The sequence below is a fragment of the Canis lupus genome, chromosome 31 (genome assembly GCF_048164855.1).
Source record: "Canis lupus baileyi chromosome 31, mCanLup2.hap1, whole genome shotgun sequence".
Taxonomy (NCBI): domain Eukaryota; kingdom Metazoa; phylum Chordata; class Mammalia; order Carnivora; family Canidae; genus Canis; species Canis lupus.
The window spans coordinates 35389380-35416884 of NC_132868.1; the positions used below are offsets into that span (position 1 = coordinate 35389380).

At 38.9% G+C, this 27505-nt stretch overlaps 1 protein-coding gene across 22 annotated transcripts in view; it reads right to left on the bottom strand.

Moving 5' to 3' along the window:
- Window positions 1-27505, bottom strand: part of MECOM (MDS1 and EVI1 complex locus) — a 552947-nt gene that overhangs the window by 21490 nt on the left and 503952 nt on the right. For 9 of the 22 annotated variants that reach the window (XM_072807999.1, XM_072807989.1, XM_072807994.1 and 6 more), the window contains 7 exons: window positions 26184-26286; window positions 22363-22579; window positions 16926-17073; window positions 15381-15537; window positions 9701-11057; window positions 7383-7470; window positions 2145-2171 (listed from right to left, as the gene is read on the bottom strand). In XM_072807999.1, coding sequence (XP_072664100.1) covers window positions 2145-2171; window positions 7383-7470; window positions 9701-11057; window positions 15381-15537; window positions 16926-17073; window positions 22363-22579; window positions 26184-26286 — 2097 coding nt within the window. The remainder of the gene's footprint in view (window positions 1-2144; window positions 2172-7382; window positions 7471-9700; window positions 11058-15380; window positions 15538-16925; window positions 17074-22362; window positions 22580-26183; window positions 26287-27505) is intronic. The other 13 variants (XM_072807991.1, XM_072808003.1, XM_072808007.1 and 10 more) reach the window with 5 other exon arrangements.

The window sequence follows — 27505 nt, forward strand, 5'->3', positions numbered from 1 at the left end:
AATGTCACAGGCTAATCTCTGATCAGTAAATGACAGGTTTTTTTTTTCCTATGGAACAGTAATTTTTATTTATATATATAATAGTTGTTGATGGTATCTGCAGCCAGATGTCTGGAAGAGGAAGTCATTGTACCCCTTACAGTCCCCAAGAGGCTATTAACTTGATACTGACGCAAACTAATATTTAGACAGAATTCCCTAGATCCTACCAAAAAATGCAGCTATCTCTCTAGTCAAATAGAGTTAGTATTTTTAAAAACATTTCAGCAGGCAAGATATCATCAACTGGGTCCTAAGCACTTAGCTTAACATTTATTATCTGGCAGCCAATAATTGATGACATGAAGAAGTTTCTCATTAAAACCATTAAAGTGACAATCTGATTATATGAAATGATATGTCCAATGGCACCATGAATTATGTGACCTAATGTTTTACAAATTAGATTACACATGCCTTTATCATAAAACAACTAACTTCTCATAAATAACTTATGATGGGAAAGTTTGTAGATTTGGTAGTTTTCTATATTTATTCACTTGATAATCTTAAGAAATCTCAAAATCATGGCCTTTTGGGGGAGAAGTAAGTATTCATGGTTTACGGCCATCTCATTCCATGTATCACATTCAGCAGTTATGATTATCCAATTCCTTAGAATGTGTTTACCACTAAAAATGATAAACTTTAGTATTTTAGTAGCTCCCACTAATATCTGTGTTTTATAATACGAGTAGAAGTCATAGCTCTGAAAGCCCTATGATTCAGGGAATGGAAGTGTTTCCAAAGCATTGCAATGGCAGCTGCTATACCCTTGTGTCATCAGGAAAGGGAGTCTAACCTAAAATCTGACTTGGTTTTGTAAACTGGTGGAACCATTGGACATATATGTAGGGGACAGCGCCTTATGAAAGATGCAGCCAGCCACATAGGTACTGTCAAGTAATATTTCCACCTTAGAAGGGAGGAGGACCCGGAGGCATGATACTCAGGGAGGAACACTAGAAATATCACTAGAAACATAAGCCAGGTAATCAAAGCACAACTCCATCAACTGCACAACTTTGTCCAAGGAAGTCTCTCTCTCTCTCTCTCTCTCTCTCTTTCTCTCTGTCTCCCTCTCTTCCCTTACACTTTTGAAATAAATGAACTTAATCCTTAAACGTCTATCAAAATGAGAAAAATCACAATTCATCACATACTCCACGGAAGAAAGAAAACGGAGGAATTTCTGGTAAGGAAAATCTAATGTCAGAGGAAACAGTAAGTGCCACAGTGCTCCAACTTAACATAATTTATATCTAATTATACAGTGACAAAAAGAATTGAACTGCATTCCAAGATTTTACCCGTATCTCAGAATCAGAATAATCCTGAGTAAAGAAGAGAATGAAAGAGTAAAAGTATATATAATTAGAGTCAATTTGATAATACATGTTATTTATATGGATTTCCATCGACCTAAAGTTTTCTTTGAGAGTGAAAACAAAATAAGCAGTATTCTTTGTGTCTTGAGCAAAAAATAGAGCTGTCTCTTGGTATTATTACCTGACAACTGCCTGTATCTGGAAATAAGAACTGAAAGTTGAGGAAGTGAGACCCAAGGCTGAAAGATTCATTCACTGGTTAGATATGGATTTTTAAACATTTAGTCTTATTACTCCAAATAGCCAGAACTAAGTTCTGCCCTGGGATATACGGATGTGAATTCCAATGTCAGCTTGTGTCTACATGTAAGTTCAGGTTTTAACCTTTTGAAGGCCTTATCAAAAGCATCTTTAACATGCTGATACAGGCTCCCCCAAATAATGGTTGTTTCCACTTAGTGACCCATTTCGAAGGCTCTTTTAACAAACATGCTCCCAAGTGCCGCGAAAGAGTTCTACATCAAGGTATAATTACATGGAATGGGTCAAATTTATAAAATAAACTTCTTTCTGTAAACAATTTATAGCACACTAAATGCCCAATTAAAACGGAAAGTATTTTGCAGCTTGACAAAGCTGGAAAACGATCTGCTGAAGCCGTGTCATTTAATGGAAGGCGGCTCAGAATTCTTCATGTCTGTACAGCATTTTATAATATTAGTTGTTTTCCTTTTAATGCTACATTATTTTAGTCAAAAATATAAGTAGGAAACTTACCCAAGTTCTCTGATCAGGCAGTTGGAACTGGGAGCAAAATTGAAACAAAAACAAAAAATTACTTCTGTATCAGTATCTTTATTGCAATCTATCCTTTGAGAAATTAACATTTATACAGACTTTGTCATTTTTGCTTATCATGTAACTGTACCTTGAGTAAAGGCTTTGGAAATGAAAATTAAATGTTTTTATAACACTGCTGGATTTCCTCTATTTACCTAAATTAAATTTTAGAATCAAGGTTATAAACCAGAATGTTTTTTTCCAAGAAAGCTAAACATTACCTACTACCAAATCTTAAAGAGTGAAGTAGATACTTCCTTATTTGTTTTTACTCACTGCAAAACAAGAGAGTCCTAAACTTTAATAGATACAACTTCAGTAATTTCCTGAAAAAAAACGTCTAGTCTCTTGCATTTGTATAACATTAATAACGAAGAAGATATTTACTCAAACGTAAATCACTGGGTAAGAAAAAAGTAATGTACTTGGAAATGCGCTGCTTGACTTTTATTAGCATGGGATTCAGACCATTAGTGGTCAGAACAAGAAGGACATTAATGAAAACAACTACAAACGTATAGCTACCTATGTCGGCTTATGACAAGAATCACTGGGGAAAATTTCAGTGAGTTGGGAGGTGAACTCTTCCAGGAAGCACAAATGTCGTATCCTTAAAATTATCATTTTGCTTGGTTACATGGGTTATTTCTTGCCCTTATAAGCTATGGTATCTTTAATAAGGAAGATACACAGTTTTTAAGGATAAAAGATTCATTGTGGAGGAAAGCTAACAAGAAGAAACACTTTGTCGAAAGCAAAATAGAAGATGAAGGACAAAAGACTTAACTGATTTTTACATCAATATATATAAATGATAACTTGGAAAAAGACTTTTTCTCAGTTTTTTGGGATATACTAACAGGATAGTCAGACACTTTAAAAAGAAGAAAATAAAAATGAATGAATAAAGGACAGAAACAGAGGTAAAACAGAGTCTTTTTGCAGATGTATACAAGCCAAACATCTGGAAATAAAATGTATTAGCCACCCAAAATATATTTAGAGTATAGGAAAATCAAACCAAGGAGGAAAAGCCAGTTTTACGACAGCACAATTGCCAAATGATTTCTAGGGCAGTTCAAATGAGCCATCAATGTAAATGCCAAGCACCTAAAATGCAAAGTACCCAATGAAATGGACATTCTAGAGATCACAGAACACCATTCCCTGCGTCTCACCTCCCTGTGGCTATCATTCCTTTTCAAAATTGTAATCTAACCAAGACTCTACAAACAATTTTCAATCTATCAAGAAAGAACCTCTATAATACTTATCTCTACCTTATATTAAACTAACTTACTTATAAAAGAAAAATAGAAATCTAAATAGTCCTCTCATGGCCTGACACAGAAAGCATACTTCTTTAAAAAATTGAATGGGTGACGGGCACTGGGGGTTATTCTGTATGTTAGTAAATTGAACACCAATAAAAAATAAATTAAAAAAAATTGAATTAAGTGAGGAATTCAGATCATGAGAATAATAATTAAAAAACTCCACAGCAATTGTCTTTTAATTTTGTATGTGTTCCTATATCTTCTAGATATTTTTGACAAGATTCTAAAAACACACATTATTTTTCCAAGAGGCAGTGAGATGGCCTAATACTCTTCCAATACAATTCAATAAATATGGGCAGCCTGGGTGGCTCAGCGGTTTAGAGCCTGCCTTCAGCCCAGGGCCTGATCCTGGAGACCCGGGATCAAGTCCCACATCAGGCTCCCCACATGGAGCCTGCTTCTCCCTCTGCCTGTGTCTCTGCCTCTCCCTCCCTCTCTCTCTCTCTCTCTCTCTCTGTCATGAACAAATAAATAATTTTTAAAAAATCAATAAATATCTAAGTGTCTATTGAGGTTTTCACCTTTCATTAGTTAGGAACTGTGCCCTGGGAAGGAACATACTGAGTAGAAATACAAAGACACACACAAATTCTAAAATCAAACTTGCCTAGAGAAGACCACTACCAAGACTTTCTATACCTATATCTATGTTTTCCCTAAAGCAGTAAGAATATGCGGTTTCCTTTCTATGATGATGATATTATTATTATAACTCTGAGAAATACATAGGGAAAGTATTATTCCCATTTGGAAGACAAAGATTCAGAAGCCCCAGAGGGACCATATGATTTGCTCCAATGTACTTTAAATGCAAAATGAAATAATGAATGGTCTTATCCAAGCATTTGTTTAGCTACAAAATCATGGCAAGCCCTGGGAGCAGAGGCTAGGGCTTCCATTTCGGCCTCCGGCTCTGTGCCACCCTTACTTCTGGCCAATGAGGCAGTGCCAAGAACACAGTGAGCATCTTTCCAAGTACTTCTAGATATAGGTGTAGTCCCACCAAAGAAACTGGGCTCAAAGGATGGCGGGAGAGTATTTTACTGACATTCCTTCACATTCAAAATGGAGTACTTCTGCATTCAACAATAATGAAAGCTCTTCTTCATTTAGGTTCTTCCACTTGCCAAGCCCAAGGGGTCATACCACGTATTGTACGTGAACCCTCACAGCTATGCAGGTAAGGCTAGATGGGGTATTCCCAGCATGCAGAGAGAAGGCACAGAGAGATGAACTGTTTTGCTCAAAACCTAAGCATTTTTGCTAATAAGCAGTAAAACCAGTCCTAAAGCACTCATTTCTGGCCCAAATCCTCACAGCTTGTCTCTGTTTGTGTTTATTTATGGGAAAGTGGATCTTGAGGCTATAATGAAACTGAGTGCTAGAAAGAACAAGAATTCTGCTGAAACTTTAGAATATCTGAGGCAGATTTTCTGAGAGAACAGACTCTGGTCTGAAGGCTTGAGGAAAATTCAGTGGCCCAAGCTTATCCCAGGTGACAGCTGTTATTTCATCTGTACCCCAGTGATATACAGCCATTACCCACAAAAAACAGCCACGGTGGTTATAAAAATGATAAAATCTTTCTGCAGTAGCTGGCAAATAGCCTCTGCTCCAAGAACCTTGAACTGTCCTCCTACCAACCTGGCCACATCTCAAAAGACCCTTCAGAGAGCCCACCAGCCAGCAACTACAGCTTTAACAACTGGTGCTGCGAGGACTTTCAAGATCCTGCTTCAGAACGTCAGGAGTGCATTCCGATCGGTCCGTATTCATGATGTACAAGGTGCTAAATATTTTGATTATCCCTCTTGGGTCCTGTTCTAATAGCAGCAGTAGGCAGTCCTTTCCACCAAGACATGACAGTCTGGCGTGGGAAGGAGGCACACACTGCCACTGCACTCCTGCAGGCATGTTTGCAAGGGCTGTACAGATGCCCCAAGCACTGTCCAGATGCCTCACCTTTTGTGATCCTTCATTCGCTTTGGAAATACCAAGAGATAATAGATTTTCTTCTATTATTTTATTAAAAGTAAGTACATACCAGAACACTTTTTTTTTTTTTTTTACATACTATAACACTTGAATGCACATGTGGTGCTATTGGTAGACAATAGATTGCCCATCTTATGAACCAGCAAAAATTTACTTTGGCTAAGCTAGAAATCTTTGAATTTCTTTTTTTTTTTTTTTAATCTTTGAATTTCAGAAACAATAGGGACCTTACAGCCAACTCTTTCATCTTACAGATAAGGAACTAAGAGCCAGGTAGACTGAGTCACTCAGGGATCCTGAATCTCAATCTCTTTTTCCCTCCGTGATACCATGTACCCATAGCACTTAATTTAGAAGTGATTAGTTGCCAGATTTTAAAGGTAATAGAATATGGAGAGAATTTTATTACTGTAACTAAACGTATATAACTATAGCATCCCCATGAGCAGTTTCTTATAATTAGAAAGTAAGCTATCAAGAAAGATACACCTGTTGTGCAATATCTGACACAAAATGCATGTTATGTTCAGCTTTATTAGCCCATGAGGCCTAAAAGTGCAATTTGAATCAACCTAAATGTAAAATTATAAGTACCTGATAAACATTTACCTATTTTATAACTTTTCTTTTCCATAAAGTAATTATGTAAATAATATCATTCCTTAGCCTTTCTATGTAAAATGCATACTAACTGGAACATTTCTAACCCTTTTAATACCAAATCATATATTTTCTCACTTTGAAATAGAATTTTTGAGCAATGATCGATTTCTCCATCTAACTGGAAGATGTACCTCTTCACTCTCATACTCTGTTGTTCAGGACTTTGAGGAAGTACTTGAAAAGTTTGAAGAAGAAGGAGCAGAGGGGCAGGGAGAGTCGTATCCCCAGATAATTTAATTACCTCATAACTTCCTTTAAGACTGCTTGCATAAAATTCCACCAATTTTATTAGAGGAGCATAACTTTTAGTTTGAATATATTGAAACAGAATCAATTAGTTCACTGATTTTAAGCATTTTCAGAAAAATTTTGCTTGCCATCTATAAAGACCAGAGCTTACATCCTTTAAAAAAAAAAAACAGAAATAAAAAACAAAATATCAGGTAAAAAAACACATTTAGGATGTTTATATATTTGGTCTTTCAATACAATTCAACACTCTGCATGTTGACTGATATGTAAACACTGTTCTTAAAAATAACCCAATATGTAAGGTCACAGGGATGAACCCATTAGATGGCACCGCTCTGCATTCTCCCTGCAATGGGAAACTGTATATATTTTGATAAATGGACACAGCTCCATTCAGCAAACAGCTCTGTGTATTGTGGTAAATTCTTGTGCAATTACAGAACTTCGCTGGAATGCCCAATGGTCTCTAGATAAATTCCTTCACCCTCTATGGTAACAACTTGTCAGGTAGACTCATTTCCTGTTTTTTATCTAAGCACTAAAGGAACTTGAAGGCCCTTCATGAGTTTGGGACGAGTCACAGTATGATCTACCTCTCACCAGCAGTCATTTTTAAACACAAAGGACAACTTCAATATTTATTTTCTTAACTGAATTTTGCTCACTCCAAAATACACTTTGGCTCAATAAGCAGTTAACAGCAGACAACAATTTAACACCCAAAACATGTTGTTTTTAGACATACATTAATTTCTTTTTCTTTAAAGAGTTTGGGTTTGAATTCTGCTAGAATTTCCTGTGTCCTTCCACACCAGCGTCATAGGAAATCCTAATGTTCTCAAGATTTCTTTCATTTCATTGCACCTGCTTTTCAGGATCAACAAGTTAGTTTACAAGCTTGAAGTCTCAAATTCAAAATACTTACTTGTGGGTGAAATAAGAATCCTGGAGAAGGTCTCAAGTATTTCTCTTTTAAAGCTTCAAGTGGGTCAGTTAGTTTTCTTTTCTCTACTCTGAAAGGTTAAAATTAGTTTTTGGAGATGAATCAGTCTCATATATCAATCACTGTGTAATTACTGACATTTAAAACAGCTAACAATAAAGCAAACGGTAGGTTTCTAGGAAGCATACTAATAAAAATATAAAGACATCTGTTCAGTTCTTGAAGAATACTCATGGCACTTGTAGGCACTCAAAGAAAGAAGGTCCTATTTATAATGACAAAATCCTATTGAATGACCAGTAATAACAATAGTGAGGAAATATAAAAAATGAAGAGTCATGAAACCAGAGGCGTTGGTCACACATTTGTACCTTTCCATTTCAAACGGGGACGAGAAGGCTGGATGATTTTGAAATCACGAGGACAGAGTTCAGTTTGAAAATTAAAGTCATTTTTCTACCAAGAAAGCGTTCCCCTGGGTATTCATTATATTTCTCCCATACTTGCCAATGCCAGCAGGAGTGTTTCTAAGCATACTGTGCACCCTGCTGTCTACTTTTTGAAATATAGGCGTCTTCTTTAGGATGCCACTGCTGATGAACAGGGCAGGCCAAAGGGGGTGGAGGAAAAAGGAAGAGGAGCAGAGATGTCTAAAACTTATCTGCATATCCCTTTCGTTTTAGAAATGTTTGTCATTCTATTTTCCATTAAGAGTACAGGAAATGAGATCGTGGATGGAATTAATTTTTTTTTTACCAACTGTTGGTAATTTTCTTTTAAGGACTGTTGAGTAAGTATGCTTTTAAAAATAGAATCAAAATTAATAAAAACAGCTACCACTTCTTGAAATTTTATATATGCTCTGTTTTGCAAACACTCTCTCAGTTATTGAAATAGGTCCTCTTATGCCCATTTTATGGATTTTTTTTTTTTTTAAATTCTGAGACACGGGAAAGCTGAGATTTCAACTCAGGCTTTCCACAAAAACTGGTGTTCAGGTCTTTCATGACTTTGGTAAAATGACAGGCCTAAGGCCTTAATTCAGATTGAAATAGCAGAGAGGAGGCTGAGTCTCCACTAAGCAAGAGGACGGTTAGGAGTAATGGGTGTGTGGAGTTTTCCCTTCTCTTATTGGGACTACCACAGGAATCAAGGCATAATAATTGGGGTGGGGGGGGAGCACCCAAGCATGGTACCAATTGTTCTGAGATATTTTTGCATTTTCCTTTCTAATCCCCTTCATGTCAGGTTAGCCCTCCACATACCGGCACTGTTTCTTAGTTAATGTATTATAGATAATTTGAGGCAGAAAAGTCGTTTTGTGAGAAGGGTTTGCAGCTCTTGTTCCTATTAAGTAATAGGAGTCAGTAAGTATTGTTGAATAAAAGACTAGCCCAAAATTGTCTGTCTGTAAGAGAGAATCGGGCAAAAACATGAAAATAGTCTCATCTTAAACAAGTCCAACAATGATCCAGGCCTTCCATTACTTCTTGACCATGCTCAAGACTTGAGTGAGAAAGTAAATCTGAAAAGGCTTGGTAATGTTTGAAAAACATGATAAGCACAATTACTGTTATTCATACATTTAAAGAAAGCGGGCATTTAAAAACTAAATCATTCTGAATGTCAAGGGAGCTTTACTGAATACTGCCTAAGAGTCTTTTTATTAAGCATATATGTTTCCCCCCTAAAATTTTGGGGTGTGTCAAAGAAAACTGGAGGATGAAGGTATAAACAGAGACATGTTTTTCACAACCAACCATTCACATTATATACAAGACATTTTTGCGACTAATATTTCATTCACTTTGGGCTCCGGGGAGATTTATTTAGAAACTGAATATGAACGGTACTTACTAAGGACGTCTTGGTAGGTTAACAAAGAGAAAACTCACGCTGCTCTATGTCCCATCTCATTCCAAATCTCCTGACCCGTTTAAGTGCCCACACATACTTGCATTAATCCTTCAGGAGCCTCATTCTTCTGCCACTTGACAACTTGCTTTAAATATGGCTTTCCCATATTTTCCACTTAAAAAATGTGTTTAAAAATACATTTATTGTCAAGGGAAAGGACTCTGTGGGCCTCATCCAAAACCCCAAATTCAGAGACATCCAAAAATAAGTCCAAACCTAATGAGTTGACCGCCTGAATAAAGAATGAATTCACTAGATCAAACAACTTTACTCTCTGCCTTATAATCATCACAAAAACACTTTGTTAAAAGCCAAAGCTTTCTGATGTAAAACCTGCCCTCCGTACACACGTCCGCGTGTAACCGTCTCCTATCCACCCTTACCTGTAAATAGGGTCCATAAAGAAAGGAGTGGGTCTAGCGTGCTGCAAGGAACCATCCGATGCTGGTCTTGGGTCAATGTTGGTTCCTTTCTTTTCCCCAAACACGTGGTTTTTACGGGGCTCGGCCAGCTTTGTCCCACTGGCTCTACTCCTACTGCCCATGCTTAGATCGAGGGGCTGGTCTTGGCTTGTGGCAGGTGTTGCTGGAGGCTTGGAGGGTCCTGGAGTCAAGGGCTTCTCGTCCTTTCGCTTAGTGGTGAGATCAAAGGGAGACTCAGAGCTTCCCTTCTGCAGTTTCTTTACTTCACTTGGTGATTGGGGCTCCATTTTCAAAGGTAACGATCTCAAGTCTCTATCAGGAAATGGGTACATTGATTGAGAGAATGCTGGAAAAAATGGGAGGGGAAACATGGAAGGGTAAGGTAAAGCTCCAACTTTTTTGTCTTGCAGCCCCACCAGTCCTGTTGAACCAAAGTATTTTTCAGCAATAGAAGCAATAGCCTTTATAGAATCATTCACAGCTCCTGACACCGCAGTTTGCTCCTCTAAAGATGGTGAGAAAATGGAATGATTGCTGTATTCTTTCTTATTATGTATTGAAGCCAGATTCTGAAGAGGGCTTACTTTGTCTTTGAACATTTTACCATTTTCTTTAAATTTCTCTTTATCACTTTCAATGTCACTTTCCAGATCAGAGCCCGAGGTTGTTTCCAGGTCACTGCCACTTGGCGTACTGACATCATCAAGGTCACTACTCTCTGACTGGTCACTGATTTTCTCAAGGGGCCTCTCTTCAGAGGACCTCTCGGGCTGGAGCTCCACTGGCTTATTGTCTCCTACAGGTGGGTGTTTAGATAGTGCCTTCAAAATATCCTGTGTAGCTGGCAGTATCTGAGGATGTGTCATGAGGGGACTTTGACTTTTGTTTGTCTGTTCAGTACTTGATAGTCCTTTAACAGGAGAACTAGCAGGTATCAAAGGAGGCCTGTGGTACAAGCCGGAAGGAAACAGACCAGGGAAGCTAAAAGAAAATCCAGGAGCTGTTGGAAAGGTAAGACCAGCAGGATGCCTATTGGCACCAAAATAGTCAGCAAGGCCCGGGTTGGCATGACTCATATTAACCATGGACGTTTTATCCATAGCGGGGGTTCCAGGAAGTGAAATGCCTTGGCCAAAAAATCCACCTGCCGCAAAATGGTTCTTGCCCTCACAAAACCTCCTGTGTTTATTTAAGGAAGACGTAGTGCTGAACATTTGTCCACAGTCTTTGCACTTGATTTGGGTTCTGCAATCAGCATGCATGCGCTTATGACGACAAAGGTTTGAAAACTGAGTATAGGATTTATGGCAGACCTCACCTGTGTGCAAACAACAAAAAAGAATCTCAGGCTTTATGGCAATTGCTTCTGAATTTAGCAAGTATCACAATTGGTTTTACCCAGAATTTCAATTAGGAAGCCAGGAAAAGTCGTTGGAGGTACCAATCTGGGCGCTCCAAACACAGAAATCCCCATTTCACTAGATTCCAAAGCAAGGCATCCAACCTGACAAATGTCTTGAGGCAGCACAAATAGATCATATATAAATATACTTAAATAGTTTGTCCTCCCCACTGCATAGTGCTTTGCATCATATTTGTGTATTTAAATAGTTATAGGAAAGTCCAAATTCCAGCATGCACGGATTTCCCACCCACACACGACCCTAACAGAATCTTAAAAATTATAGAGTCTTAGGCACGAATCATAACAGGAGCCCCTTTCAAATTTCAGCCCACTTCCACAATTCTAAGTCGTAGGCACCGAAGCAAAATAAAACAGCCTCTCCCTCAACCAGCAACTTTACCTTCATCCCCTCCCCCCTTGGGGAAAAAGGCCTGTGACTGCTCTACCATTATTTAATTTGCATTATATCATACGCTCTCATCATTCACACATCAAAGCCACACAACAATGCACATTGTGTATTCTGAGACATTTTTAACAATCATTTTCATGATTTGAGAAAGACTGACATAATTTACAATGGCTCTATTTTAAGCCTGCAAAGGAAACTAAATTGAATGTGGCCCATCCTGCATTGCTGGTTCCCATGAACTATGATCACGTCCTCTGACTTCCCCTCACACCAGTGGTTGTGCTAACCTTCCTGCATTTATGAAACCCCCGTCCTTGGGAAATATGTCCACTTGTTGTCATATCTTCGCCGGTTATCTCAGGGCTTGACTTCTATGGGGCTCAGCCAACTATGGTAAGCAGGGGAGAGTGCTCTGAATGCTCTCATCCAGGGAGAACACAGCAGGGTGAGGCTGGGAAAGAACCCTCTTGGCAGGGCCTTTGCCAACAAAGTAGAACATCTTCCTCCTCACAAGGTGTCTTTTCAGACCGAACTTCGGAACCTTTAAAAACCCTTGGGCTGGGTAAGAGTCCCCCTGACTTGGCAGTTCAGCAGACTAGGCCTCCTTTTCCTACGCATCACATTTTTTATCTTGCATTAGTAGAGGTGAATCCACGTTACGTGTGAGCTCACTGTAAACGATTCTGTGCACGTTTAACACATGCAGAAACACGATACGCCTTGTCGGTAATTACTGAAACAAATTTGTGTAAGAAATAAAATTGAAGGCAAAATGCAACATTTATTGCTTTCATGTGATGGCTGCCTTTAAGCGAAGAATGGTTGAGCTCCTAAGTCAAAGCAATAATAAATGAAAGAAAGAAAGAAAAAAAAAAACTCGAAGGAGATTTTATAGATGTTCAGTCATGCGAAACTCACCCAAAAGTTGGATTATCCCACACACCACCAAACAGGAAGTACCAAGTGATTCCACAATATTTCTTTTACTACTACTGATTAAAATGCACTGCTACATATATCAGGGTGCTTAGTAAATAGTAAAGGAGCTTTCCACTGTGGGGTGATTCATGACATTATAGAGGCCGTAACATGCATTTTAATGGGAAGAGAAGATGTGAGTGATTTCTTTTCAAATCATCCTACTGGAATATATTGACCAGAGGCTGCTTTCAAAAGTATGTACTCTTCAACCATATACAATAAATATACACGCTATTTAAATTCTTTGATATGCTAATTAAAACCATATGACGTCGAGGGTAGAAACATGGGGCTTTCACTAGTTACACTAATTCAGCTATGAGCACTAACAAGAAAGAGTAAATAAAATGTCGTTGGAATTCTAAAAGTACACTCATCAAGAAAGTAACACCTCTCCTCTAGGGTATTAAAAGGCGTTGAGAAAATGTCTCGATGGGTCTTCAACCATGGTCTAAACTTTTGAAAGGGTTGCCATTTTTTGGCAAAGGAACGTTGCCCTCTATACCTCTCTAGCTGGATGGATTTGAGAAATCAAGACCTTCTCTACATCAGAGTAACAGAAGGGACATCTGACTTTCCTGGTTGCACCCTCTGTTACACAAATGAGCGAAGTCTACGTCAGGTCTCAGGGGCATAGAATCTGGGATGTTACCCTGGGCAGGGGCTTTGTTTTTCTCACTTGAAGGTCTGGTCTGGCCCACCACAAACCACCAGGCCTCCAGGTAAACGGCTCAATTGATGTTGAAGTCTACACTCTACTGTAATTTTCTTAGTAATAAGGAATTAGCCAGCAGTTAACATTGCATTTTTCTACTTATTAAACAAATTAAGAGGTATTTTGAATATGTTCAGCCTATTAGAGCATGTGGTTTCTATTTGGGAAAGCTGGAGGTTTCTGTAAAGGCAGTGAGTAATTACCTTAGTGCTGGTGACTTTGGACTCAAGCTTGGCGGTACACTGTAATAAGAGACAGTTGCCATAAACACACCAGTGGGGGTAAATCGTGGTGTGTGGCCTTCTGGTGAGAAACAGATATCAACTCTAGGTGAACCTCCTCCACTCTCAATCTCCACACCAACTCTCCTCTTTTGTTCTGAAATTACATGGCTATTATTCATAATTACCCCATGGTTCTCTGTCAGATTTTATATTTGAAGAATGCCATCTGCTATTTAAATTTACCAATAATTACTGAAAACGCATTCATGGCAAATAGTTGCACAAGCTGATTGGAAAGGGACACCCTATAGTGCTTTAAAATGAAACACTTGACTTCAACGCAATTAAAATTCCAGATCCCAGGACCCTAGATGATAGGAATCTACAATTTCTGACTTTTGGTTTAAGTAATAGAGAAAGCGTTAAAAGGGTGATCATAATTTGTTTGGCTTATTTTTTTTCCACCCAAACACAATAAATGTATCAAGGTCTGTTTCTGAGAAATCAGAAATAAATGAGTAATTTATGCCCGTAACCCTTTGCAAGTACATTTTTTTAGGGGCGTTACGACCTAGAGTCAGAAATGCTTTTATGAGACAAGAAGTCTAAAATTTCTATTGTATGCTTTATTTCCCGTGACTTTCAACAGAGCTTCCCCAAGGGAGACCAGAGCACCCTTTTGTTTATCAGCTAGTCCTCTTCACTCCACCCAGGGAACAGAGGAACATAAGAGCAAAACAAGACTCTAGTGTAAGCTGGAAAAAATAGCCCCCCTGGTGCTCGGAAGCACAAAAGAGGGCTGTGTGGAGGTAAAAAGGAGGCAGGCTAATCTGTGGCATCTCCATGCTGGCACTCAAAATTATTTTTTGCCCATCAGGTCCTGTAGTAGTGTCTCGTACACCTACTACAAACTATTGCATTATTCGTCAAAAAAAAAAAAAATGTTTTGTAAGGGTTCCCAAATCAGAGGTTTTGCCAACCATGGAGTGTGCTTCAATCACTTCTGTGTTTGGATCCAAAATCAGTCTTGAAGTTGGTAGCACAACTCAGTGAGTCACTGTGTTTGTATGCCCTGCTGAGCAATGGATCAAAAGAAGTCCAGAGTCGTTGCCCAGATGGAGAAAACAACTGCACGATACAGGGGACGGGAGTTGGTGGACAGAAGAAGCAAATGGACAGAGTTTTCCTTTATGTGGAGTAGGTTACTGAAGTGCTCTGTACAGGGACGTTCTAAGTAGGTGGTCAGACTGGGTGTCCCCTGAACATGCACTGCCTGTAAATCTGCTCTAGTGCAGGGAGGGAGCTATGGAAGCAGCAGGTCCCGCATCAAAGTGAAAATGTTCTGCTTTTCAAGTCCCCAAGGACTACCGACTGGCAGCCTGTGATTGGTAAAAATCTGTAGATTAAGGGCAAGTTTATCTGCCCCCCTCTCCTCACACACACTCACACACACACACACACACGTGCACATAAGCCCACTTGCCAAGTGGGGTACACTCCCAGTCCTTTCTGACCCAGAACAGGTTTTTATCACTTCATCTTATTTAGTGGCATCTGCCATTTGCAGTTTCACAAAGCCATGACCATTTCCAGTGGGAGACAAGTCTGGTTGTCTCTATTAAATCCTACAACCTGGGGAGGCTTCCCTTCCATTATTTAATGACTTCTCCTTTCTCTGCTCATTATTGATTGCATCTAAAAGAAAACACCCTGGGGATTATGGACAAAATACCGTGGATCTGAGTGTAAAATATTTTCTTGTAACAGAAAATAGCCCTACTGGATTGGACCATAAATAGCTAACGCCCAGACCCTTCTACGGCCATGCGGCCACACTCCTCATCACAATGCCTTTTGGACGAGAGAAGGATGCAGGAAGGAGGGCTGGAGTGTTAAAAACTTACAGATAAAGGGCTTCACACTGCTGTGGATGTGCTTGTGTTGTTTGAGGCCCGACGAAGTGGCAAACGTTTTGCCACACTCCGGGCACGCGTGGGCCCGGGCACCAACATGCTGAGAGCGGATGTGCCGCTGAAGGTTGCTAGGGTCCGTGAAAACCTGCTAGGAAATGAGTACTGATTAATCAAGAAACTTAATTCCAGGACACAAGAAAGAAGACCAGGAATGACTCAAGAAGGAATTTGGTTTATTTGTTTTGGTTTTGTTTATTTGTTGCTCCCTCAAGACCAAAAGAAAAGTCATCTTTCCAAAGCGTGCACTTCTCTAGGCTAGGGAGGGACCGTAAATGATTCAGCTCTGGGTCCTCAGCATGAAATGTCCATCAGTATCAGCCGAACAAAATAATTTATGGCACTATTAGACCACATTCAAGGTCTTTTTGATCCCATTCGGAATAATTAGAGTTGAATCATAAAACGCCAGCCTAGACATTATTAAAACTGGTGTGCTATTTTCATCCTCTAAACCAAGACACACCATGTACAAAACTGGGGGGAGTTTACTAAAGTATCTTACGTCTACTCAAGGAGTCCCCTCAGGAGTTAATGTTCACCCTGTGTTTCAGCAAATTACAATGAAGCTAAAACCATTCCTTTAAACATTGTATTTAAGAAATAAGAAAGAAAGAAAGAAAGAAAGAAAGAAAGAAAGAAAGAAAGAAAGAGAAAGAAAGAAAGAAAGAAAGAAAGAAAGAAAGAAAGAAAGAAAAGAAAGAAAAGAAAAGAAAAGAAAGAAAGGAAAAGAACAAGTCACCCACACTTCAAAACATCTCTAAAGATAATTTCAAATACCACAATTTCCACTGTCATGAAGAAAGCTCTTCAAATGCTATGAAAAGGTTTTGGAAATAGGAATCAACTTTAATGACATTAGGGCATCTTCTAGTTAATTGAGAACCATGAAAATTACATGATGTGAACTACTGTTTTCACATTGCAGAGTCGTGGTCAAGGTGGAGTGCTTTCGCTGCACCCTATGCTGTTTAGCAGTGGCCACTAAGGCACTACGTTTTTAATTAGAACCAACTCATGATTTATGGTGGGGCCTTGGGTGGAAAAATCTGCAAATGTAGGAGTCTCCTATTCTTTCTGAATAGGCATTCAGAAACTTTATGTGACTTCCTCACAAATTGCTATTAAAAGAAATCAGTAAATGTGCGTTGGATAAAATTTTCGTTCTCCATAAGGCTATAAAACAACCCCACACTGGCAAGCCAGTAGCGGAACCAGGAATTTACCAAGGATGTCTGACACCTAGTTCTGGAACTCACCATTAAGCCTCACTTCCTCCCTTACAAAAATAAAAGGATACCCACTAAGTGTTTTTATACACTGTACTAATGCCTTTTAGCATACAACACTCAGTCTACTTTTCTCAAGATATTTATAGTTTCCCCTCTCAAGGCTTGTTTTTATATATCATAGCAAGTGATGGATTAAGAGAGAGCAGGATGACAGAGAGAGGCCAAGTAGTCTACAAATTCACTGTACCTTGGCACAGTTTTCACATTCATAGTGCTTTCCACTGTCATGTGACATCTGGTGGCGAATTAAATTGGACTTCCAGTTAAATGCCTTGGGACACTGATCGCACTTGTATTCCCTCTCTTCTGTATGTGACAACATGTGTTTCTCCAGGCTGTTAAGAGAACAATTGATTTAATAAGCCATGGTGACAAAGAACACATTCATAAACAGAATGTCATTTTATTAGTAATCCAACTGGCAATTAAAGAAATAAGAAGGAAGAGTCGTTGAGGTGAGGAAGATGAAGAAGAAGAAACAGGCCTGCAAATGAACAAAAAAACATGTATTTCTCCTAGACCGTGACTCTCACTAACACAGAGAAGAACCCCTGTGGTTAGAACATAAATCTGATACAGCTATCGGGGGTTAGCTGCCAATTTAGGGCCACGGTCAATGACTAGTTATTTGTCCAGTTATTTGTCCAGTTCTGAATCCACTACACCATTCCAAGGGCAACGCACAGTGCTCATACCCACTTCATTCAAACACAAACACTCACACAGAAGATCTTCAAAAATGGTTAAGAACATGCAGGCAGGTATCCTATCTAAGGCATATAGCCTCTAGATTCAAAAAGGTACTTTTTTTTTCTACCCATATCACCATATGGGAAAGTGATCTGGACACTAACTATTCAATAAGCAACTTCCCAATGTAATGGGATGGATGGATGGATGGATGGATGGATGGATGGTCAGTCAGAGGCACCGATGAGTGAATATGTATATACATAGATATAGAAGTGTGTATCTATAGCACCTATGAATTGGGGAGGAAAGAAAAGTGTATAATACTCTAAGCAAATGTACTATTAAAGCCTCTCAAAAGAAAAACATAGAAGTTTCTCGTAAGCGTAATTTCTCTGTTTTAAAGCTTAGACTATTTTTGCTTCTCAAATATTTCCCTGTCTTCTTTAAAACTTGCATATAAAATCTGCCTGAATGTAATGAAAAGCAAATATTATAGATCCTGGATTGCTGTGATATTCAGAAGTTTGTAACAGGTTTGGTAATTAAATACACACATATAACACACTGGGACATACCCCTAAATAAAGTAACCAGAGCTCCTTGGAGAATTAGCCTGTTTGAAATTTGAAGCCCAAGACAGACCTTGAACGTCTAATAATGGCAAAAAGCAAGAAAGTTATAGATCATGTCAAAAGAAGGTACCAACTTGAAAAGACATCCACTGACCAGAGCTGAGGACATTTAAGCATCAACAAAAACAATAATCTTGTCCTTTAACAAAAAAACAATATTCAAAATCACACAAGCAAAACCTCACCCTTGGAAGATCCTGGAAAGTCAAATCATTACTCTGAAAACTAGTAAATCAAGGGGAAAACTCACCCACATGTCCTGCCTTTCCTATATGAACTGTACTTCGGGGTGAGCAAATAAACAATGAGGGGAAGTTTCTCTGCATAGAATTAATATAGATAATAAATAATGGAAGAATGATAGAAGTAGAAAACATTCATTTTACAGCACATAAACAATTAATAAATCTAGGCAATCCATAAATAAATCTGGTGCCTCCTGAAGGAAATAAGCCATAACATCAGGAGGTATTCTTCCTAAAACAATGAACCTAAATCTGATCAAGGGTTGGGATATTTTACAGGAAATAGAGAAGATGGAGAAAGATGTTAACACCAAGGAGACATGATCAGTAGAACCCAGACTGGAGGAAATGCTACAGGAAAAAAGGAGTTTCTTCTATAAATAAATTTTAATGAGGGAGAGGGGGAGTGAGAGAGAGAAAGAAAGAAAAAGACTGACTTTGGAGGAACTTATAAATTAAACAAGACATAAGAGATATGCCTACTGATTGCATTGGTGGACCGTATTTTGATCTCAATTCAAACAAAAAGCTAAAAATAATGAGATAACTGGGGGAATTTGAACACTGATTTTATATTTGGTAGTATTAAAGAGTCATTATTTTTTAAAGTGTGGTGTTGAAAGTTGTGTCTTAAAGACTACTTTTTTTTTTCTACAGATGCATACTGAGCTATTTATGAATAAAATGACATAACGTCCAGGATTTGTTTCAATAATCTGAACGAGTGTAACTGAGACAAGACTGGCCTTGTATGATAATTATTGAAACTGAGTCTATGGGGGTTTATTACACCAGCCTCCCTAGTTTTGTATATTTTGAAACTCTCCATAGTAAAAAGATATTTAAAAAAAAAAAAACAGCAACTACTGAACATGTAAGCATTCTTTCTTTCCCAAGTTTTATTTTTCTAGGAGATGAATACTCTAAATTCTAGTATCCAATAAGATAAGATGTCTGTGTGCGTGGAATATACCCAGTAGCCATATAGACTGTGCGCATGGCAGCGTGCGTGAAAAACTATGTATCCTTTCTCATCTCTTGATAAATTAGAGATATCTTTCTCATATTTTTTCTCTTCCTTAGCTTCCTCCCTACAACTCTATGCATATTGGCACATGAACTTACTTTTCCTGCTCCATGAGTCAGTCGACTTTGTAATGCTATTCTATTTGAATAGCACAAATGGTGATATCTCTGTGAACAAAAGGTACCAGGAGAGTACAGGTGTGTGGAGTCACAAGAACAGACCTATCTTTATCTACAATATGTAATCCTCTGTTTGTTACACAAGTTGAAATGTTATTAAGAGAGTTAAGAGAGAGATACCATCGACTGCAGTTAACATTGAACTGAGTCAGGGACATCTCCCAGTCATTGCACAGATGAATATTCTTCCTGACTTCCTCAGCAACCCAGGAAGGCATGCCATTTTGTGACAAATATTATTTTACAAAGGGTATGTCAAGTCGTAAACCCTGAAATCTAGTGGTAGAGACTGGCCTGTACATGGAGTCTTATTCCCCTGCCCTAACTCCAAGGATATGATAAGAGTTTCAAGAATACAGTCCATGGCATTCGGGGCGGGGGGAAATAAATAAATAAATAAATGCAAAAAACAAAAACAAAACACTTTTCTTTCTTTCTTTCTTTCTTTCTTTCTTTCTTTCTTTCTTTCTTTCTTCCACTCCAGCATAAAATCCCTATCGTTTCATGGAATTATCAGCTATCACTTAATCAGTGATAGAAAGAATAAAAAGGCAAGTAAGTGGTTCTTACCAAAGCAAATGTGCATTTCTTTCACAAACATAGAAGCAAGCCAGTTGGTCATTAGTGAGACGTCTCCACTTTTCACAGAACTTTATCCTAACTTATAGAGCTTTGCCTAGCCTCCCGGGTGCTTTTCAACTTTTGCATATCAACCTTTGTTCCTCGCCCCCCCCCCCTTTTTTTTGCCGGGCAGGGAAGGCAAGGGGCATTTTTTTTTCCTCAACATTTTACAGAAAAGATGCAGAACTGAATAATTACCATGTCAAAAAGGATTTCTCATTTGTTTAAAGTATGAAGCAACAATATAGGATTCAATAAAGTGGAAAATATTTGGGGAATGTAGGTTCTGCACACGGCTAAATTATATAACCAAAAATACCACTTAGATGGTCGACATCAGGTTGCACAGTGACATGCTAGATCCATCTGGCTGAGCTACCGAATAGTAAGTTTTGAGGGTTCATCCAGTACCAGATAATTAGGTTTCCTTATTGTTTTCCACTGAACGTCTGAAGGAACCAAACTGACAGTTGGTTTTGGCATTAAGTGGAGTTGACTCAGGCTCAATCCTACAGCTAGTCAAAGTAAGAATCTCCCTCCAAGTGTCGCCGTACACTTCCAGTGGGAAGTAGAAATTACATTTTAGTGTTTAGTCCACTAATTTTTGTTTTATAAAGCTGTCCATTATTTTTGATAACAAAATTGAGGGACACACAGTTCATCTCTGGCATCAGAGATACTGCTTTACAGTATAAATACTTTCCTTACCCACTGGTATTTATTACTTTCATTTTATTTCTTAATTTGGTCACAGTTACATTTATGAGCCATGCTGTGACTCTATTTTTATTACAAATCTATGTTTTACCAAACATCTATAACAGATTTATTCTCCACATGGATTTATATTAAATAGTAAAGATGAGTTTAAAGGGTACTGGGAAAGCCCTTTTACTCATTCCCCTTTTCACTCTAAAAGCTAAATTAGGCCTGAATTTTCAAACCTAGAAACTCATTCATTTGACTCAGTCTCCTCAAGGAATGGGTTATACTTGATGCTTTTTTAGTTACATATGTGCTAAAATCAAGGGCTACTGTATGGATTCTTTTCCTGTAAGAAGCCTAGCCAGAGAAGAGGATGCAAGGCAGTCTACAGAGGTAAAGAGGAGAGAAAAGGAGAGAAGGTGCTAAGAAAAGAAAGGAAACAAAATAGTCAAGGGCACTAGGTGGAGTGTCCAAGATAAACCATGAGTAATTCACAGTGTTGAGTAAGGCCAGTTGACACACTACCATACCCACTTAAATACAACATTATGCTCATTTGAAATTCTAATTCTAGGTTCCAAGGATCATTTCTGGATTTAAAAGCAAAGAAATGAATGCAATTATTAAAACTGTTTGTGGGCCAAGGCAAAAACCATTAGGTAGAAACAGAAAACCATTCGCTGGTTAGATACATCCCTGATCTGAAAGACTATTCTATAGCATAATTATCAAGGTAGATTTCCAAGGGTAGGCTCCAGGGTTGCTGTTTTCTTTCACAGAAACTCAAAAAAAAAAAAAAAAAAAAAAAAAAGAAAAGAAAAGAAAAAAGAAAAAAGAAGGTTCTTGAATGAAGTTCAAAAGCCTATAAAAAGTTAATATATTGCTGATATATTATTTTCACTTTGTTAAAAATAAGTATTCAAGAATAATTTCATTTAGATCATGTTTGTTTTTTTCCCTTTTGGGAAACGGAGCATTTTCTTCATTGGGCATGATTTTCTTATTCTTTTATCTATGTGCAGTTTAGATAAATAGTTGAAATTAAATCCACAGGTTACACAGATCAAAAGATCATCTTTCATTAAGTATATTCCAGAACCAATCTTTTTTTTTTTTTAATCATCTAGATGTTTCTAGAGGCCGCTTTACTGTTGGACATATGATTACTTTAATCGGCATCAGTGTTGTTGCAGCAATCTTGATTCTTCCTCTAAGTCATATCTTATGCTGTAAGGTTAGGCTTTCAGTGGCCGATAACGCTGCTTAAATAAACATAAACATATTATTTTCTGTCTAGCATCAAAACAACTAATTCCAACTCCTTTGTCAACATTTGACAGATAACAATTTCCAGTGAAAACCGATTTCTGAACAGGTCACTAACACACTTTGTCAGGCCCATCGCGGTTCCAAATTTTCCATCTGCATCAATTCTGAAAATCCAGCATACCGACCGCATAACAACAACACTTTACTGCAGAGTAAATAAACATGTTCCGTAGCACAACATGCCATTTCTAACCTTTGCAAATCAGGGAAAACTTGGTCACATTCCTTACACTCCTGGATTGCATGTATGTCTCGGAGATCATTTTCGCTTTCGAGTTTTTGTTGAAAGTCCTCTTCCACCATTGAAAATGCTGAGTGAGGGGTGCTGCAGGGGAATTTCTGGTGATCTGCTAGTTCAGCCTTGGACTCAAAGAGCTGGTCACAGTCCTCGCAGCGATATTGCCGTTCTTCTGTGAAAATAATTCAGATGTTACCAGGCCCGGGCGGTCAGGAAGTGTCACCACAAACTGGCAGTTCTTATTGAATTATGGAAGACATACTAGAAATGATTTAGTTGTCATTTCTACCACTTCCATTTTAACCTGAATTTAAAATAATACCTGTAGAGAAGCCAGGACAGAGCCTCGCATGATAATGTGGTTCCTGTGGCTACAGTATAGCCTCCTTACCATAAGGTAAAACTTTATGGCGTTAACCCTCCTAGGGGTGACTATCCACAGGACATTCAAAGTAATAACGACTGCGGACCATGCATTGTCTATTTCCTCAACACTGTTCATGGACTTCTGATATTTCTCCAAATTTGGAAGTGAGAAATTATAGGTCGGATTTTTATGCCATTTTCAGATGAAGCTACGGAAGCTCAGAGAAGTTCAGTAACAAGTCGAGGACTATAGAACCAAGTGGTTGGGTCAGGATTTGAACCCATCTCTGTCTCAAACACTTCTCACCGTGCCCATGTTACCTGGAAGGCATGTGGGACACAGAGTCCCCATCTGACTCATGCTTATACCTGGTTAATAGCAGTAGATTGGGATGTTTCATCACACTCATTGTTACCACAAAACAGGACACAGATTGTTTTTAGAATCCTTGTAGGCTAAGTTATGTTACCCTATGGCCAGTGCTAATTGGCAGGGCCTTGTTAAACAGCAAACATAGCATGAATTTGCACTTTGAATCAGTAAGATAAATAAATGGTAATGGGGGAAACTAGGGATAACAAGGCTATAAAGTGTCAGGGAGTGATGGTATTGTTCCTATTCTTTCCATTTGAATAGATTTTAGCCCACTCGTGAGGCCATACTATGCACAGATCACACAGATGCAATCACCGAAGTCTTGAAAACAGCTCACAATGCTGGAAAGACACCCAGGGCAACATGATACATAATCCCTGTTTTATAGACCTACAGCCAGGACCTATAGCCAGTTGCTCACTGGCTGAAGGTTTTTGTGGGAATATTTTAGTCACCAACAAATGTGAGGCATTTTGCTAGGGAATGATTATATAAGAAGCTCAAGGGGATACACATGTGAACAAATAGAGTGTGACATATTTTATGACAGATGCATGCATAGGGCCTAGGGGAGCCCAGAGGAACGTGTCTAATCCATCTAATCTGAGGGAGAGAGGTTCCGAAAAGGCTTGGTAAGGAGCAAGCATCAACCAGGTGAAGTGGGATGAGAGAGGATGTTTCAGGCCGTGGAAATGATGTGGAGCAATGATAAAGGCCAGGAAGGGCATGGCAGCTTGTGAAAAGGCAGGGCTGTAGTCAAACAGGGCAGGTTGATAGGGTGAATTTAGAGAAGCAATGGGAAGAGAAGTAAGAGCATAGTGGCTCACCAGGGGCCTTGGGGGTCCATGCCAAGAAGGGAACAGAAAGCCAGTGAAAGTCGGAAAGCCTAGCTGGAGTGTGAGAAGTTAAGTGGAAGTCAAATGGGACACCACTGCTATAATCCACATAACAATACTGGTTTCATTCAAACTAAACCAAAAAGAAGGGGGCCAGGACGGTAAAGATCGCTATATATTTTAATATGTGTGTCAACTTTGGATTGTAGAGGCTTAAGGAAAAAGAGGTATTCTCAAATAAATCGCCTCCGCTCTAAAGTCAGGTTTCTCGATGACATTAACCAGGTAATGGAAGCATTTCCTATAATCTGTCACATTATTCACATAGTTCAGATCTACAATTAGGGTGCGCCTGGGTGACTCAGTCGGTTAAGAGTTCAATTCTTGGTTTCAGCTCAGGTCATGATCTCAGGGCCATGAGATTGATCCCTACCTGGGTGTGGAGCCTGCTTGGGATTCTCTGTCTCTTTCACTCTCTCTTTCTATGCTCCCACCCAACTCACTCCCACTCACTCTCTTAAAAAAAAAAAAAAAAATCTACATTTAGGGTCTCAGCAGCAGTCTGAATACAAACAGAACTTCCAGGCCACAGAATGTATGGAAAAGGCCTAGGTTCTAGAGACAGCAAGACCTTGGTTTGAAAGCTGATAGTGTGGTCTTGGCCAATTTACCTTGCTTTAGGTAGCCTCAGTTTTTCTATGTGTATCATAGAAATGATTCCTCTCTTATGGGTTTAATCTATGTGTAAGACCAAATGAGATAATAAATGGAGAGCATGTATCTGGTATATAGTAGGTGTGCAATGCATGTGTTTTCTTTTCTCTCTCCTAAGCAATGTGAAATCCTGGAAGTATAAAACACAAACCACTACTTACACACCATAACCATTACATATAACGCATTGGTGTGTGTATATATATATGGGTATGGGTATGACACAATAAAAACAAAATGCAACTGATGGGTTCAAGAAAGGATGGTAGCCCTAAAAAATATGTCCATTTAGTTTTTTTTTTTAAAGTAGACTAATTGTTTAGATTTCTAAAAATAATTGTTAGAAAACCTTTTTAGACCTAATATTGACCAATGAAAGTTGCCTTGCACTAGAGAAAGCCCAGATTATGTCTCTTAGCCTAGAAGCACGCTCAGCTGTCACAGACCCCACTGGGTCAGGCTCCCTGTTCAGGCTGAAACTCTACCCGGCTGGTTGAAAACCCTGGGTTTCTAAGAAGAAAAGAATTTCCAAAAAGTTCCCCAAAATATAACTGCTATAATCTACAAAAAAGGCAGAATGCAGCCCAGCCAAAGGAAAAAAATGTTCAAGTAAAGAGCCAGCCAAGACTGGTAGCTTCCTTCAGAGGAGCTCTAGAAGCAGAGACTGGGGTTTTCCCATTGGGAATGCCAGAGGGATGGGAGGTGGCTCGATCGCCACCTGTCAGCTAAGTCGGGATGAGTAACCCTTCCCAATGATCCTTCCAACTAAAAAGCACTCTAAAGATACTACTAGATTATATTGAACCAAATCATGTTATATTAAGCGAGAGAAATAAGAAAAAGAAAAAAAGTATTAAATTCTCATCTCAATGATACAAATCAATGTGGGTAGAATTTTCTCTTTATCTGTCCTGTACATACATACATAGTCATTGTAATTGTTTCGGTCCCCCCTTCATTCAATTTAGGTCCCTGGCAAGTAAAAATTTCTCTGGCTGTAAAGTTTCCTCATGTGTCCTTTTGTCCCAGTCCCCATCCTCCCATCTCCCTCCCATATGGTCATGCTGGCTAGGATTTTACTCACATTGACACACTTTTCCCAGGAAGAGAACATTAGATGGGAAGAAACATCCACTAGATTTGTGAGCCCCCCAACCGAGGGCCCTGAAATGACTTCTCTACAATGAAAGGATTCTCACCATAATCTAAGGCCCTGACAAATTTTAACCAGGTGATATCTCAGTCGAAATATTCAAAATTCCTTTGCCCTCCACTTGAGGGAGGACCTCTGCTTGCTTGAGCTCCACAGTTACATTAGCCAGATGTCAAGCCAAGAAAAGAGCCAGTCGCAAGACAGAGTTTGTTAAAACAGACACTGAAGAGCCAGGAAAACTGACAAATGCCATGTGTGATGAACTCATGGGGATGCTTCGCCGCAGCGACCAAACCAGGGCAGTGAGGATGGTGGTGTGAGGAGTACTAACCGTGGATATCCGGCGCCATAGTTTCATGGGGATAGTCTTCACTCTTCATGAACAGCAGGAGCTCCTCTCCTGGTGCAATGTCTGTGACTACTCTATAAAATATCTTCAAAAGACCAGAAATGGTTGGGGTGGGAAGAGAGACAGAAGTGAATGTTAAGGAAGAGCAAGATACAACACTAATATCTGTACATTTTCTCAGACCTTAACAAAAAAAATATATATTTTTTATTTTTGTCAAAACAAGTGTGACGTCCTGTTTTGTGTACTGATAATTAGCCTTCTGATGACAAATGGAAAGCTGTGGCGCTCATGCCAGTTCACAAATCTCTTCCAAATCCTGCTTCGCCAAGCAAATTGTCTTAATACAATTAAGGCAAACCTTGTCTTAATACAAGGCTTCCTGTGGCATATATACCTCGTGTAATGTTTAGTGAAGGACTTTCCCTTCTCTGAATTCCTCACTCTAGTGAGCCACACGGGAACTCACAGAGCTGACTGTGTCGGGCTTTATCTAGCGGTAGCCTTGCAAAGTGGGACAGGGTTATAGCCACCCCTCAGCACATCCTCAAAAGCAGCACCATCTCAACATGGTTGTTTTTAAGGCAATAGGTTGGAAGGACATGACATAAAGAACTGAGCTTTAGCAAAAATAGTCAAAGAAGAATATTTTGTTTTTTAAAAGCTTAATCCCTCTCTCACCAAGATCCAGGGCTTGCCCTCATGCCCCAGCTCCTGAATCCCACTCTCTGAAAGCAGGCGGTATGCCTTTAATGGATTCATTCACCAAGGTGGTAGGGGGTGGTGCTTATTCCCCTGCTTTCTAGCAAAATGCTGAGAAGAGAAAGAATTTAATAAATTCGTTAATGACTAACTAAAAAGCCATGGCGCAAATGTGTGGACCTATAATTTCTGAGAGCTGCCTACCTTTCCCCCAACCAGCTCTGTGACCTTAGGAAAGTCACTGTCCAACTTACTTGTCCAAGCTTCAGGATGTTTTTCATTTATAAAAGCATTTTAATTCACAATATATACAAGTACCTAATTCTCATGCTGTACGCCTGAAACTAATATAATGTTACACATCAATCATATCTCAATAAAAAAGCATTTAATCATGAAAACATTTAAGGTGCTTATTCATTTTACCACCAAAAAAAAAAAAAACGTTCTTAGTTTTTAATTGTAATCTAAGATTATTTATTCAACAACAATTCCAAGACCAGATCGGGGTTGTGGAAGAAAGAATGAGATTATACAATTAACCGGTGAAAATGAAACCAGTAACATTCATACACACACACACACACACACACACACACGCA